The following is a 16,348-nucleotide window of genomic DNA, read 5'->3' as shown; positions in this document are numbered from 1 at the left end:
GGATATTTTAGCATCGCCTCTTTTCAAGACTAGATCATTTATTTGACTACCGTCGGCAAGTTCAACAAAATGACTTTGGGGATTGAAGTTTGAATCAAAATTAATAAAATAAGATTCTTTGGTGATAACGTGTGCTGTAGCACCACAGTCTACAAGGCGATTTTTACCATTTGTGGTATTGTCAAGGTTACATGCGATTAGAAATGTATGTTCTTCCTCAAAGTTCTCAACGTTTTTTACGGAGTCCATTTAAGAGCGTTTATATTGGCATTGGAAACTTTTGTGGTTGGGTCGTCCACAATTATAGCACATAATTTTATTCTTTTTCTTGGGAAAATTACTTTTGGTGAACACGTTGCGGCGCAGTGTGAACTTGGTGGTGTCTGTTTTCGAGAAGCATTTTTGAACTTCATAATATTGCTGGAGTTATTATTGTCCGGGGCACGATGTTAAACTGCGACCATTTCTACCTAACTATCAAAATTAACCAACTAATACCTAACATAATGCTTCCAGTTTTTGTTAAAAAAAAAGCCACTTGTTAAAAACTTCCTTTTTGTCAAATAATTTTTTTTGTATCTTTTTTTTTGGCAAACATTTGTTAAAAACAAAAATGTATATTTGTGAATTTTTGTGCATATGTTTATATGTATTTGAAAAGAATTCTATTTGTATGTTTATATATATTTGAAAATTGTTTATTTTTATATGTACCAAAAATAAAATTTCTTTTTGTCACACATTATACCAATATATTAACAATTTCTTTTGACCAATGAGAATAAAGACAAATTTCCCCAAAACAAAAAAAATATTTTATTGGTTTATTTTTATTTGTTCATTTGTTTGTTTTATTTTTATTTATTTATTTTTCTTTCCTTTTCTCAAGTCAAACCAAAATTGAATCCTTGATATCAATGTCATCAAGCAAAATGTTTTTGTTTGGACCTTTCTCAGCTCTGATGAACCAATTGGTACATTTGTCCAGGTAAAATGCTACTCTTATATGCAACTGATATGTCTATAGTATTGTTACTTGCTTAAGTCAGTATGTTTTCGCATATGTTGTAACATATGCTGCTTCCGTGTAAAAGATGAACCACATATTTCACATGAATATGGTTTCTCTCCAGTATGTGTTTGCATGTGTCCCAACATATGATGTTTCATTGTAAAAGAGGACCCACATAATTCACAAGAATATGGTTTCTCACCAGTATGTGTTCGCATATGTATCAACATACTGTGTTTATATGTAAAAGAAGAGCCACATATTTCACAAGAATATGGTTTCTCTCCAGTATGTATTCGCATATGTTTCAGCATATTTGTTTTTTGTGTAAAAGAAGAGCCACATACTTCACAAGAATAAGGTTTTTCTCCAGTATGTGTTCGCACGTGCAGCAGCATATGCTGTTTTTCTGTGAAAGACGAGCCACATACTTCACAAGTATAAGGTTTCTCGCCAGTATGTGTTCGCATATGTAGCAATACAGAATGTTTTCGTGTAAAAGAAGAACCACACACTTCACAAAAATGTGGTCTCTCTTTATTATGCGTTCGTATATGTAGAGACAAATAATGTTTCCTTGCAAAAGAAGCATCACATACTTCACAAGAATATGGTTTCTCTCCAGTATGTGATCGAATATGTAGCAGCATATTTTCTTTCCTAGCGAAAGAAGAGCCACATACTTCACAAGAATATGGTTTCTCTCCAGTATGTGTTCGCATATGTCTTACCATATCAGATTTCTGTGTAAAAGAAGAACCACATATTTCACAATTATATGGTTTCTCTCCAGTATGCATTCGCATATGTTGCAACATATGCTGTTTTTGTGTAAAAGAAAAGCCACATACTTCACAAGAATATGGTTTATCTCCAGTATGTATTCGCATATGAATAGCCAAATTGTTTTTCTTGGCAAAAAAACAACCACATATTTTACAAGAATATGAATCTTTCCTGGTATCACATTCCAAACTCATTTCTGATGATGAGATATTTGAGTGTTTTTTTTTCAAACAATCTTATTCCCTGTATTTTTAAATGCTGTACTTGTGTAAGAAATCGTATCATTACATTTTAAAAATTTATTATGGATTTCAAATATAATCATATGAATAAATTACTGATGGCATTAATCATATGCAAGTCTCTAAAGTCATGTGCATTTGTGACAAGCAGTCAAGTTTGTGTTCTGCTAAAAAGGATCAAAAAGAGATGAAATATATATACAGTTTTGTCAAATATATCTTCTATAATTCAGGTTCGATGAAATAAAAAGATATATATAGTTCATAATGGAAGCCAATATACATTAAATATTCTTGAAATTTAAAAATATTTTTCGTAACATTTCCATGTTTCAAGTCACCCAGAGAATGTATATTCTTTCTAATCCAATGAATGATATTCTGCAAAATTAAAAACAATTAAAAGGTAAATTCCAAGAAAAATATTTTATACATATTCTGCAAAATTAAAACAATTACAAATTATTGTAAATGCACTGTCATATTTTTAATAAATATTTTTTATGTCTAGTGATTTCAAAACATAAGGTATTATATTTTTAATTTAATTACTCAATTTATTAAAATGAGTTTTTCTGTAAAGAAATATTCAGTAATTGAATGAAACTCGTTTTCTTATTTTGGATTGATAAAAGATTTGAAATCAATTACAGTTGAAACAAGACCTAGAATCAATTACAGTTGAAGCAAGACTTGAAAGCAATTACAAATAAGACTTAAAAGTAATCACAGATAAAGACAGACTTGAAAGCAATTACAGTTGAAAGACTTTAAAGCAATTATGGTTGTAGGAAGATGTAAAGTGACCAAAGTTGAAAGAGTTTTACTTTTAAATATTACAAACTATCTCAGAGGCTTGAAGACAACTTTTACTAAACACTAATACCAGCGATTAGTAGTGCAGACTCAAACCAATCTAATATTGTATAGATTGGGAATGTGGAGTTCACCTTTGACAAACCTAACAAGCAGCTACTACAGGATGAGGCATCTCTGATGTCATTCCTTATGGCCTCCCAGTCAGCCTTCTTATAGTATCTTGTAATTTTCAATAATGACTCTTCAACTTGGGGTCGAGAATTTAGGGAGATTTCTATCATTATCACAATGTGATCAGCATATCCGAGTGTACTATCGACATTTGTCAAACAATCCTTGGGAACTGTGGTCAGAAATAGATCTAAAAGTGAGGTTTGCTAATCCTGCTGATGAGGGAGATGGGTTGAGAATGTGTTTCTGTGATAGGGAATAGGATATAGAAAAGCTATGTGTGATGCTACCAGTTGTGTCTGCGTAACTAGAGAAACCAAGCCAAGCACTCTGGTGGACATTGGAGTTACCAAACACGTGTACTTGGGCACTAGTATCTAATGAGGGTGCTGTAGCTATGCTGTCAGACACTAAGTTTATTAGGGTACATTCCTGGGTCGAGGGAGAAGAGTAGAGAAAATATAAGGAGTTTGTTGCAGGTTTAGTTTAAAGCACATGAAAGCCTAGCCATCTGATTCTACTTGGGATTCTCAAGTCAAGGAGAAGGTGTTTCAAATATAGACTCCAAGTCTATGCATATGTCTTTCTGAGTTCTTACAGCAAAGTGGAAGATAAACAGGCATGTAAAGGAGGATTGTACATTAATTTAACTTAGTGATAAGATATCCAGAAAGTTTGCTAGAAGAAATGATTCTACATCATCTGTTAGTTCTTTGGGGATATTTGTGAATGCAAGCGTCAAGAGAGGCGATTTGGTTTTGTTTGAGTTTGTATCTGGTTTAATCGTAGGTTTTGATTAAACTATCATTTTATTTAATAGTTTGTTTTAGGGAGAGAGGTTTAATCATGCTGGCATATGTGGCCATTAAACACCCTACAGATGCCCAGTTTTAGGGGATGGGAATGATGCATGAGCGAGGAACTATGTTTATTGCCCTAGTCAAGAAACAAGGCCAACTACAGGGTGTTTCTACTAAGTCCCTGTGATCACACTTCTGTGCCTGGCTAATAGGCAAAGAAGGAGTGTGAAAGCCATGCGATAGGCAGAGTTCATCTACTCTAAGCAGTTTAGGTTTGCAAACCAGTAATTTGTTTGTCACCAGCTCTAGGAAGGCTGTCGACCAGGACTAAAAAGGCCTCCTTCTCCCATTTATCTGGTGCCAAGACGTATTAGGTCAGTAGCACAGATTTAACATCAAAGTTTTCCTTCTCTTACACAGATGACCTGGCAAGATCTACGGATCCATCAAATCCAAGAGTAGCCCTACGCTTGGTTTCTAAACCAAATATTTCTACGTCCCCACATGGGTAGTTAGGATTAAGTTAATACTAAGTGTATATATATTTAATGAAAAGATACACACCTTAAAAGAACTGTAACAGAGTTTATGCTGTAAATAAAAAAGAAAGGGTAAGTACAAAGTATGGGGTGAAAGCATTTTAGTAACTACTAGATTACCCGTGACCCATTGGATCAGTATGTTATATTAGCTATGGAATTCATGTATGAGCGTGACACTTGTGACTTAAAAAAATAGTTTTCAGATTTATTTATGTATGTTAAGTGTGTAGATAAAAAAGGTTGTAAGGTTATTAAAAAATGGAGAAGAAAATGTAAAAAAAATATATAGGAAGGAAGGCCGTGGGTAAAATCACTGTTGTAATATGCTCTTATGGCTGTCAATGGGTTAAAGTAGATTATTTGTAAAACAAAAAATTGCATCAAAATAACTTAAACGTAATACAGAAATGAATGATGTAAAAAAAAAAAAAGCAGACAGTATTAACAATTGTTTATTTGGATAATTTAAACAGGAAAAAAACAAAAGAACAATTGGGACTCTGAAAACGTACACAGTAAAACAATATGTTTTATGGTTGCGTTGATTATTCCGGGTTAATGGCATTCGGACGGATCACTCAAACATGAAAAAAAATCCTCCCTATTTGTGTAAAGTTACCTATTTTTCTGAATAATCGCTCAAAAATAAAAAAAACATGAAAAAATGTCAAAAAAATGTTGCAAGTTTTATATGGGAAATTGCACCAGTTTCAGTGCAGTTAAATAGCAGTCAGTTGGATATTAATTTATTTTCATTTCGGACTATTATTCTCATCTTTATTAGTTGTTGTTTTCATCTTTATTGGTTGTTATTTTTCACAACGTTTCGGCCAACTATACCTCTGGCCTTCCTCAGGTGGTAACCACGACGGAAAGGAACTTTGAATCTCCTAAGTGCATTCTCAGCAATCACTGCCATCCATAGTTGTTGTCGTCTCACCACGTTTTGGCCAAGTAAACCTCTGGCCGGCTTTGGGTAGGATTGAAACTGCTATCTTCAGACAATGTCCATCTGGAACCCTAGAGATTCAATGTCTCTATCAACTGTGCCACGGGCCCCGAAGGTTGGATTCTTTGATCTTATAAATCCACGTTTATTTATTATCTGATCTTCCATAGTCGGGTCCATACCGATTGGTATATATATTATTCCTTAATTGGAATTCATTTTTGAGATGAGCATTATATATATTAATTTATTTTTATTTCGGACTATTATTCTGCCATCCGTAGTTGTTGTCATCTCACCAATTTTTGGCCAAGTAAACCTCTGACCAGCTTTGGGTAGGATTGAAACCGCTATCTTCATGTTATGTAACGGATGTCTGGGACCATCCGATACATAACGGTTAAAACAAACCTTTTTAAGAAACTCGAAAGGAGGGCATCGAATATCGATTGTCCACCAGACAAAAGTAATTACGGCGTAAACAGAAAAATCGGACGATGATTTTTTGTTTACAAAGTAAAGTGATTGTGGGGGAGATTGCATATTTTGCTGGAATGGGACATTCCTTTGCGAGAACAAAGAAAGATTGGAATGTCCTGGAAAAAACAATTATGGTCAAGGCTGGAACGTGTTGTAAAGACACGTGCAATAAACAAAAACAATAGTCGCCTGACTAAGAGAAAATGGGTTACTGGAGATCTGGGTCAAATGCAAGCAATGCATTTTGTAAACAAAGCTAAAACTTGCCTGGGAATTGAAGAATCAATTATCGACAGTAAATGAATTAACCAATCAAATGCAAGCCGGCGGAGATCGTAATTGTGGAAAAATACGGGAACAAAAAAAAACCTGTGAATATAACGATGTGATTTTTGGAGTCAGAAGAACAGAAGTAGGTCTGAGGACTGCTGAAGGACGTGCGATTGTCGAAGTGAAATCACGTTCTCCCCCCCCCCCTCCGATCGCTCAATGAAAGGAAAGCCAAGCCACAAAAATTAACAATTTGATAAAATGCATGTAAGGCTTTAGTTAAAAATATATTTTTATATGAAAAGCAATCGTGACTTATGTCTTTCCTTTATGTTTTGAGTTACGCCTGATCGTTATGTGCATGTCAAAACTTTGTTTCAGATACCGTCGTTGTTATGACAAGATCGACAATTGATAAGTCAGCTTGAATAAAAAAATGCCCGGTCAAGGGGGAAATAACCATGCTGTCTTAGCAGTTGCCATGACAACTGTTTAGCTCGGATTGTAAACAAGTGACACTAGTGGACGATCAAGGAAATTGACAGCTACTACGTTTTTGTTACAAACCTACTAACTACGACCGTTCCCAACCTGGGGTCCTGCGCAACGTAACATTCAGACAATGTCCATAGAGATTCAACATCTCTATCAACTGTGCCACGGACCCCGAAGGGCAATCAAGGTTGGATTCTTTGATCTTATAAATCCACATTTATTTATTATCTGATTTTGGTTTACTTGGCCAAAATGTGGTGAGATGACAACAACTATGGATGGCAGTGATTGCTGAGAATGCACTTAGGAGATTCGAAGTCCCTATACGTCGAGGTTACCACCTGATGAAGGCCAGAGGAATAGTTGGCCGAAACGTCGTGAAAAACAACAACCAATAAAGATGAAAACAACTAATAAAGATGAGAATAATAGTCCGAAATAAAAATAAATTAATATATATAATGCTCATCTCAAAAATGAATTCCAATTAAGGAATAATATATATACCAATCGGTATTGACCCGACTATGGAAGATCAGATAATAAATAAACATGAATTTATGAGGAAAATTTGTCACTAAGGGCCATCCACAGGAACCAGAAGTTAATTGTTTTAGGCTTTGTCTGCTTAAATATATGATTTCTGGATATACACATTTATATATGTTTTGTTCATAATATTTTAAGTCAAAGGGAAAACTTTTACTGTTATATTTCATTTGACGAATGATTGAATCAAAACTTTAACAAGGTATATTGTATATTTGTAATAGGTTTTTCTTTTCTACATTTGGCTTTTAGTGCACTTACTGATCCACGCTATTTTTTAAATCGTATTTCCAAGTTTAATTAAAGTTTTATGATATGTTTTTTATTCAATTGTAAGGTTAAAGTACAGAATACCAAAACACCTTCCCCTCCTCATGTTAAGAATGGCTTTTTAAATAATAACGTTATTATTTCAGCACGGATCAATAAGTGCACTAGTACCGGCTGTTTTTCTGATATTTATGAAATATTTGCTTCCATTGTTATTTTTTAAGCTTTTGTCATTTTGCGATATTCAAAGCAAATTTCACCGGTTTTATGGGGTGTATAATAAGTAATGTTTATGTGCGATTTAAACCCTGGTCCATCTTCTTCAATATAGAGTAAAAATCATGATGAATTAATTTCAATTTACTAGTTTTTACTTGTGTGTGTTTTTTTTTTTTAAATTTTTGCTGTTGTAATGGGTGTCGAAAATGAGTGTCATACCTAGTATAAAATGCTCTTTATACGTTTATATGCAAACTAGAGACGTAAACTAATTTCTATATGTAAAAATATAAGGGGGTCATAATGGTTCGGACTTGCCCTGTACGAAAATAAACTTATAAAACTTACAAAAGGAATTCAATTAAAGTAATACGTACCAAATGTTTGACAAATTGCTTTCACGAAAGAAACGATTAACAAACGTGTTAACTAAAATGTGACGAGTTTAAAGATGGCGCCCGGAATAACAAGTTCGCAGAAAATTAAAGTCGAGCTAATTTAAATGTACTATTGCGCAACAGTCGGTATTTTCGGTGAATATTGTGCATAAAATTGTTATTTGATTTGTAGCGATATTTTGATAGCTTTATAAAGACAAAAAAAAATAAATATCGCAATGGCGTTGCGAGTTCATTTTGACCGCTTAATGGAAACAAGACACTTCCTCCTAAGAAATGTTGCGAACCTTCCCTGTTTTGTATTTGAAGGGATCGTACTAAAAATGTACGTCTACTTTATGTCCGTCATATATGTAATTGCTGCTGCTCCTGATAATTATGAAGCAACTTCTTTAAAGCCACTTCCGGATTTTGCCAGTGGAAATTATTGTGTGCTATTTTTAAAATATATATATATATTTTCTTTGTTAAAGAAAATACAATAATGTTCGGACAAGTGATCTTTTCCTAAGAATTTGTAAAATACAATAAAAGATCTGCATAAAATAAAATTAGAATTATATTTAGTAATTTACACTAGTTTTGGAGGATTCAAAAACAAGAAAAGAATCGAGTTTTCGACCATTCGCATGCTGTTTGTTTTGTTTTTGCGTTAAACATTTTTGTAAAAAATGCTTTTTTTTATTTTCAGAATTAGGGAAATATTTTAAAAAATAATAATAAAATACGAGTCAAAAGTAAAAAGGAAAACACTCTGGCCTACAAAAATGCCCGGACGGTCCCATCGACATTTTCAAGTACGGGCGCCTCCTCGGGCGACTAGCAATTATCTAATGCCTTTCGAAGTATTCTAAAACGGTTTTTAGTCATATGTCAAATACATAGGAAAAGAAAAAAAAAAAGCGTAACGGAAGATTAGGTGACTACTTACTCGGTGTGAGCAAATAAAATGCTTATTGTTTCAATGTTTCAGTTGTGTTTTTGTTTTTTTTTTGGGGGGGGGGTTCCACTGTTTTGTGTTCGTTTTTAGTATTATATTATAATACTTGTAAAAATATATCACTATGAAATATTTATTTATATTTGGCAAGGTTGACTTGAGATGTCCACAAGATAGCGGCTGTGAACGAATGTACAAAATGAAAATGGAACGGAACGCACATTTAAGCAAAACGAGATTATCACGTCAATAATAATAAGCGTGTATTAATTTTTTTAACTAGTCTATACTTGTTATGAATATGTTAAAAAAAAAGACACAGTAGTGTTTACTTTTGTTTTTTTTTAGTAAATAAAATTTGTTTGCTTAAGGGTTTTGGGGTCACTGACAATGAGTCTGATATTCAACCCCGTTGTAAATTTACCGTTTGCATGGTATTAACCCCTAAACGCTTGGACTACGCACGAGCGCGCGGTAGCATACACAAATTTACATTGGTCGTCGCTCGTCGACAAGTACTTTTCCTAATATTAATGCGTGCGTGTTGTTTACACTGGTTGCCATGTGTTTTTTCCGCGCGCAAAAACAACACATGGCGACCAGTGAAAACAACACGCAATACACTGGATAATAAACGCATTAATATCAGGAAAAGTACTTTTCATCACTTTAAAGAAAAGTGTGGAAGTTGACCTAATGTAAATTCGTTTATGCGCTCGTGCGCTGTCCCAGGGTTTAGGTGTTAATACCATGCAAACAGTAAATTTGCGACGGGCTTGAATATCAGATTCGTTGTCAGCGACCCCAAAACCTCCTTAAAAAAACAATTGTTTTTGGTTGGGGCTATTATCATATTAAACCAGATATTTACCTTTTCTTTTGGTTGTTGTTTATTTTTTCAACTAATCTTAGTTTCACGTAAAAATTGAATAAAGAAAACACAGAAAAAATGAAATTGTTGTGTAGATGTATGACAAAATGAGACTGAAGATTTATTTAGCTTGTATAAAGCTTTATTCAGCTAAAAAGAGCGCCGGCAAAAAATAAAAGGGGGAAAGAAAGATGGCCGATCGCTGCTACTACTGTCTCCCAGAAGGAGAGAGAAACAGAGGAGGTAATTCGGGGTAGGGAAGAAAAAGAAGAGTTCTTTTATTTTCAGGTCATTCTCCGCCGCCTAAGAAAGTCCAGTATCACAAGGTTCTTCCAGGACATATTTTCGGACAGCTTCTGCTCAAACTGAAAATAGAGAAAAGGAACAAATTCAAAGCTGGTAATTTTCAGCTAAATATGGAGGTTTGCAATGAACGCGAGACGAGCGTCTGGGATTTAATGCATCAGTATTGGAAGTTCTTTGCAAATCATCCAAATGTGAGTGGCGAGGAGATGTAGGAGTGCCAGTTTCGAGGGCATAATTTTTGATGTCTGCCAGAGTATTAATAGCAAAGTCTTTAGTGACGCTTGGTGGAGGAGGATGATCAAGGCTAGACTTGATAGGATCCTCCGTAGCAGCAAGTTCAGGCTGTGAATAGTTGTTTTCGTCACCAAGTGGTGCAATATGGCGTAGTGACACTGTCGTTTCTCGCCCATTATTAAGTCGCACATACGCATAGTTCGGATTAACATCCAGAATTTCCACTGTCTCAACTAAGGGTTCATATTTACTTCCGCATACATGGCGTCTCAGGAGCGCAGATTTTGATTTGGCTAACCAAGTTGGTATAGAATTGCCAGACGCAGATTTCCTTTGGAAATTAAACAGACGTTCATGAGGGGTGCAGTTGGAGGCAGTAGAGAGCAATGAGCGTATGCAGTGTAGTGCTACATCTAGCACCTTATCCCAGCTAGTTATGGGGAGATTGTTCAATCGTAGAGCGAGGCTAACTGTTTGCCAGATGATCCCGTTATATCTCTCCACTTGGCCGTTGCCTTGTGAATTAAATGCAGTTGTTCGACTGGTAGCAATGCGCCGAGAGAGAAGGAATTCCTTGAGTTCGTCGGACATGAAACCAGTGCCTCGATCCGAATGTATGTATGAAGGATTTCCAAAAATAGAAAATAGACTGGTAAGGTGTTTCTTGACAGTTGCTGCCGAGACATCTGCACAAGGATAAGCAAAAGGGAAATGGGAGTATTCGTCTACTACAGTTAGCAAAAATCGATTTCGAGAATTTGTTGGCAAAGGTCCCTTAAAGTCTATACTTAACCTCTCAAAGGGTTGACTTGGCTTAATGAGTGTTTGAGGCGGAGTTTTAACAAATCTAGGCTTTATCTCAGAACAGATCTGGCATGATCTGGTTACCGCTCTTACATCATCTACGGAGTATGGCATATTCTTGCTTCTAACAAAGTGCACCATTCGGGTTACTCCAGGGTGACACAAATCCCTGTGCAGAGCGTATAGTTTCTCGATAGAAATTGTGGCTGAGCAAATTCAAGATAGAGCATCCGCAACTGCATTTTGTTTTCCTGGACGATAAGGTATGTTGTAGCTGAAGCAGGTGAGTTCTAGCTTCCATCTTGTGATCTTCTCATTTTTTATTTTGCTCCTGCTTTTGGGGTTTAACATAAAAGAAACAGATTTTTGATCCGTGACAAGTTTAAAATGCTTTCCAAGTAGTAGGTATCACCATTTTCGAATGGCTTCTACGATAGTGTAGGCCTCTTTTTCAACTGAAGAGTGTTTTTGTTCAGCAGACGTTAAAGTCCTAGAAAAGAAAGCCACAGGACGACCATTTTGGGTGAGCGAAGCGGCGATGGCATGTTCTGAAGCATTTGTTTCGACTTCAAATGGTAGAGTTGAGTCTATGGCTACCAGGGTTTCTTTTGCAATTTCTTTCTTCAGATGCTTGAAGGCATCCGTTTGTTCCTCGTTGAGGGGAAAGTGGGTGACCCTAGTTAAACTGAAAAATTTGAGATCCACCTGGAGTAGTGGGAAAACATCCCCATAGCTCGCCGAAGAGAAGTATGGTCTAGAGGTAGAGGGAGGTCCACCCATCCCTTGAGTCTATCGGGGTCGGGTCTTACTGAACCACTGCTTATTGTATATCCGAGCAGATTCACAGAGCTAAGCGAATAATGGCATTTGTTTTTATTCAGCGTCAAACCGTACTTATCCACGCTATTCATGAACTGCTTCAGATGGTTATCATGTTCTGCCTGGTTCTGGCCACAGATAGCGACATTGTTAATGTAGGCATAAGTTCCTTTGAGGTCATCTTGCTTGATTATGTCATCCATAACTCACTGGAAGCTAGCTACCCCATTGGTCACTCCAAAAGGTATCCGACAAAATTTGTAGAGGCTCCTTGCAGCTTCGAATGCAGTATATTTTCTTTCTTCTGGTCTGATGGCAACCTGGTGATACGCACTGGTTAAATCCAGAGTGCTAAATACTTTATAACCAGCAATCTTGTTTACCATGTCTTCTATCCGAGGTAGGGAATAAGCGTCCAGAAGAGTAAATCTGTTTATTGTCTGAGAATAATCTACTACGAGTCTCTTCTTGTGGTTATCAGGGGATATCACAAGCGTTTGAGCTCGCCATGGAGACTGAGAGGATTCGATAATCCCTTCCTTCAGCATGCACGATATTTCAGATTTGATGAATTTAGCATCTGGTAGGCTGTGCCTCCTTGATTTTACTGCTATTGGACGACAGTCGGGGGTTAGGTTCGTAAACAGAGAAGGATAAGGGATATTATTAATTGCTGTCAATCCACAAATCGTAAGAGGGGGGAACGGTCCTCCAAAAGGTATTTTCACAGAAGAGTGTTGGCGTAGGAAATTATGTCCAAGGATGACGTGACAGCATAAGTCGGCCATAACAGCTAGTTTGACATCATCATATTTTCTTCCGCCCAGATTGAGGGATACTATGCAATGCTCGAGAGTAGAAGACGAATGCGAACTGCTAGCCATAAAAATTTTTCTCGAACTTGCCATGGTTGACAGTTGCAGCCTTTTCACCTTATCAGGATGAATGAACTTTTCCGAGCTTCCCGTATTAATGAGTATATTAACAGACTTGCCCTCAATTTTACCACACAACGATGAGTGAGATAGACTCTCTGTAAAATTGTAAGATGGAATAGAAGCAAGAATCGACTCACCGTGATTTATAGCGGCTGCTGTAGGGGATCGGCAGACACGAGCAAAATGACCTTTCTTGTTGCAATTCTTGCAAACGGAGCTTCGGGCAGGGCACCTAAATCTATCGTGTCTCGGGTTCCCACAGAAGAAGCATTTTTGTCCCGAGGCAGCAGCTATAGTGCGTCCCTCATCACACTCAGACTGGTCATCACTCTCTGTAACTTTGGTCCGGACAGTGGAGGCAGCTGCATTCAGAGAGTTCTGTAGGGAGTAAGAGGCTAATTGCTTTTGCGCCATTTCGAGGGTTAAAGCCTGGTCATATGCCATGCTTAAATCCAGCTTCTTGTTCTCCAGGAGTCTCTGTTGTATATGATTGGAAGAAATTCCATTGATGAAGGCGTCTCTGGCGTAGTTATCCCTCGCTTGAGGAGCTGTGACGGCTTGGAACTTGCAGTCCTTGGCGAGTTTATTAAGGGCCTGTAAATATTGGTCTACACTTTCGTCCGTTTGTTGACGACGAGTAGCCAGTAAATGTCTGCAGAATATAGTATTTTTAGGCTGCACGAACACAGCTTCGAGAGTATCCATAGCAGTTTGTAATCGTCCATGTCCGATATATATTTGAATATAGTTGTAGAGACAAGGTTAATTAGTAAACATAGTTTTTGTCTGTCTGTTAGAGGAGTCTGCTGCGTTTCTCCAACTGCGTCAAGAAAGATGTGAAAAGATTTTTTTTAGTGACGCCATGTGTCTGCCGCGTCTGATTTACTGGCGTCCACATCTAGTCGGTCTGGTTTCAGACATTTTTCCATCTTTTACTTTTTAGCTGAATAAATTGTTGTGTAGATGTATGACGAAATGAGACTGAAGATTTATTTAGCTTGTATAAAGCTTTATTCAGCTAAAAAGAGCGCCGGCAAAAAAAAAAAAAAGGGGAAAGAAAGATGGCCGATCGCTGCTACTACTGTCTCCCAGAAGGAGAGAGAAACAGAGGAGGTAATTCGGGGTAGGGAAGAAAAAGAAGAGTTCTTTTATTTTCAGGTCAGAAATAACATAGAAATATTTGTTTTTTTATTTTTTCGTTTATTTTTTTAATTCAACTAGGCTGCACTTTCCCATGACGATTTAATAAACAAAAAATACAATAAAAATTAAATTTCTTGTTCAATCTCTGCATAATTACCGAAAGAAAACAATGAAATAAAAAAGTAAAAACTTCTCTTATAGTCTTCTCAGTTATTAAATCATTTCTCTCTGATAGGTTCATAAGAGTAGTAGTTGATGGGCAAAAATCAGAACCTCACAGTATTAATGCTGGAGTCCCTCAGGGGTCCATCCTGGGCCCAACTCTTTTCCTGATCTACATTAATGATCTTCCAAATCACATCCTTACATCATTCATAGACATTTTTGCTGATGACACTACCATCTATGGTAGCACATCTAATACAGTAAACGACCAAGTTCTCTCCGATTCTCTCTCCTCTGATCTTGATCACGTTGTACAATGGGGAAAGGAGTGGCTGGTTACTTTTAATGCATCTAAAAGCAAGCTTCTATCTTTACATCATCAACGTTCTGATCCCCATCTGGTATCAATTAAAATGAATGGCTCTCGTCTTGGGGAGGCCCCAAGTTTTGACAAGCTTCTGGGCTTGACCTTTACTCCTGATCTTAAATGGAACTTGTACATCAAATCTGTTGCCAAGGCTGCTGGAAAAATGGTCGGATCCTTCTATCGATCCAGTAGATATCTCACTGCTGATGCAATTCTCTATCCATATAAGAGCCAGATACGTTCAAGGATGGAGTACTGTTGCCACAGGAGCTGCTAGAAAGGACTTGTCCTGCCTTCATAGAGTTCAAAATAGACTTTGTGGCCTCGTGGGAGATGTCCTTTTCTCTTCACTGTAACCTCTATCTCACAGAAATGTTGCAAGTTTGTCTCTGCTGTATCGTTATTTACATGGAAAGTGTTCGACTGAGCTTCAATCTATGGTCCCCCTCGCCAAACTTTCACAAGAAACACTCGTCTAGCTGAAAACACTATCAATAATTCCCCCCACTCTTTATCTGTGCCTAAACCTAAACGTAGATTCCATGAAAAAAGCTTCTTTCTTAGAATTGACGCCTGTGGAATCGTCTTCCGTTTTCCTGCTTTCTAGTTGACTACAATATGGTTGTCTTCAAGTCCAACGTAAACAAGTTCTTGATTCCACTTGTTAACAAATTTACCGAATTTCCATTACTGACGATTACTATATTCTCCAATTAATTGCTGTACACTCTTAACCCTTATTCCCGGAGTGGTCTCTGGGCCTTGATAAGTGGTTATGCCTATTTAAAAAAAAAAAAAAAAAAAAAAAAAACTCCTTTTGTTTTCGCCCCCCCCCCCTCAATAGAATTTTATCAGGAGTGGAGTGGAGTTTTTTTTTTTTTTTTTTTGAAAAACAATTTTTTTTTAAATACTGGAAATCTGCATAAGATAAAAAAAATAGAATCAGTTTTTTTTTTTTTTTTTAAATTCTTATTCCGAAAACAATAAGCAATTGTTGCCGCGTCAGCATTCACCTGAAGGGACGCCCTAGGCGACTAACAGCTAGATAATCCCTTTTAATGTTTTTCTGAAACTTTTATCACAATATTATAATGTTGGATAATCGAAACTGTCCCCTTAAAATTGAAGAAAACTATTTGTTTATTTTTACGCTAGTTTAATTTTTAATAGTAGATCCCCAACCTCCTCCCAAGAAACAACAACAAACAAACAGTGTTCATCAAGTTGCTTCATTCTGCAAAATTCTCGGGCAGAAATATTGCGTTCAAATCTATACGTACATCATAGCAAGCAAACTATACGAACATAGCAAGCAAGCTATACGAACATAGCAAGCAATCTATACGTACATAGCTAGCAATCTATGTACGTATAGATTGCTAGCTATATACGTATAGATTGCTTGCTATGTTCGTATAGTTTGCTTGCTATGATGTACGTATAGATTTGAACGCAATATTTCTGCCCGAGAATTTTGTAGAATGAAACAACTTGATGAACACTGCTTGTTTTTTTTTTTGTTTTTTTTTTTTTGAGGTGGGGGATCTACTATTAAAAATTAAACTAGCGTAAAAATAAACAAATAGTTTTCTTCAAGTTTAAGGGACAGTTTCGATTATCTAACATTATAATATTGTGATTAAAGTTTTAGAAAAACAATAAAAGGGATTATCTATTGGTCGCCTACAGGTGAATGCTGATCGCGACAGCGATTGCTTATTGTTTTGGGCATAAGAATTAAAAAAAAAAACAAAAAAAA

The 16,348-nt window shown here is 36.3% G+C and overlaps 1 protein-coding gene and 1 long non-coding RNA gene across 2 annotated transcripts; both read right to left on the bottom strand.

The window, feature by feature from the left end:
• Nucleotides 1–609: 609 nt before the first annotated feature.
• On the bottom strand, nt 610–8,365 carry LOC145283476 (uncharacterized). The gene is made up of 3 exons (XR_013868619.1): nt 7,982–8,365; nt 4,395–4,421; nt 610–2,421 (listed from the first exon to the last, which is right to left on the bottom strand). It is a non-coding gene; the product is annotated as an uncharacterized LOC145283476 (long non-coding RNA).
• A 1,583-nt stretch (nt 8,366–9,948) lies between these two features.
• On the bottom strand, nt 9,949–14,182 carry LOC145283475 (uncharacterized). The gene is made up of 2 exons (XM_080132285.1): nt 13,052–14,182; nt 9,949–10,178 (listed from the first exon to the last, which is right to left on the bottom strand). The coding sequence occupies exons 1-2, from the start codon at nt 13,617–13,619 to the stop codon at nt 10,174–10,176; spliced, it is 573 nt and encodes a 190-aa protein (XP_079988411.1). The 5' UTR covers nt 13,620–14,182; the 3' UTR covers nt 9,949–10,173.
• Nucleotides 14,183–16,348: the final 2,166 nt, after the last annotated feature.

The sequence above is a fragment of the Euprymna scolopes genome, chromosome 8 (assembly GCF_053919585.1).
Source record: "Euprymna scolopes isolate OS-2025 chromosome 8, ASM5391958v1, whole genome shotgun sequence".
In the NCBI taxonomy this organism is placed as follows: Eukaryota; Metazoa; Mollusca; class Cephalopoda; order Sepiida; family Sepiolidae; genus Euprymna; species Euprymna scolopes.
This window is presented reverse-complemented; position numbering and strand designations above follow the sequence as displayed.

What these genes read in the sequence shown, in the direction of transcription:
- LOC145283475 (XM_080132285.1), bottom strand. Translation starts at nt 13,619, where the DNA reads ATGGATACTCTCGAAGCTGTGTTCGTGCAGCCTAAAAATACTATATTC.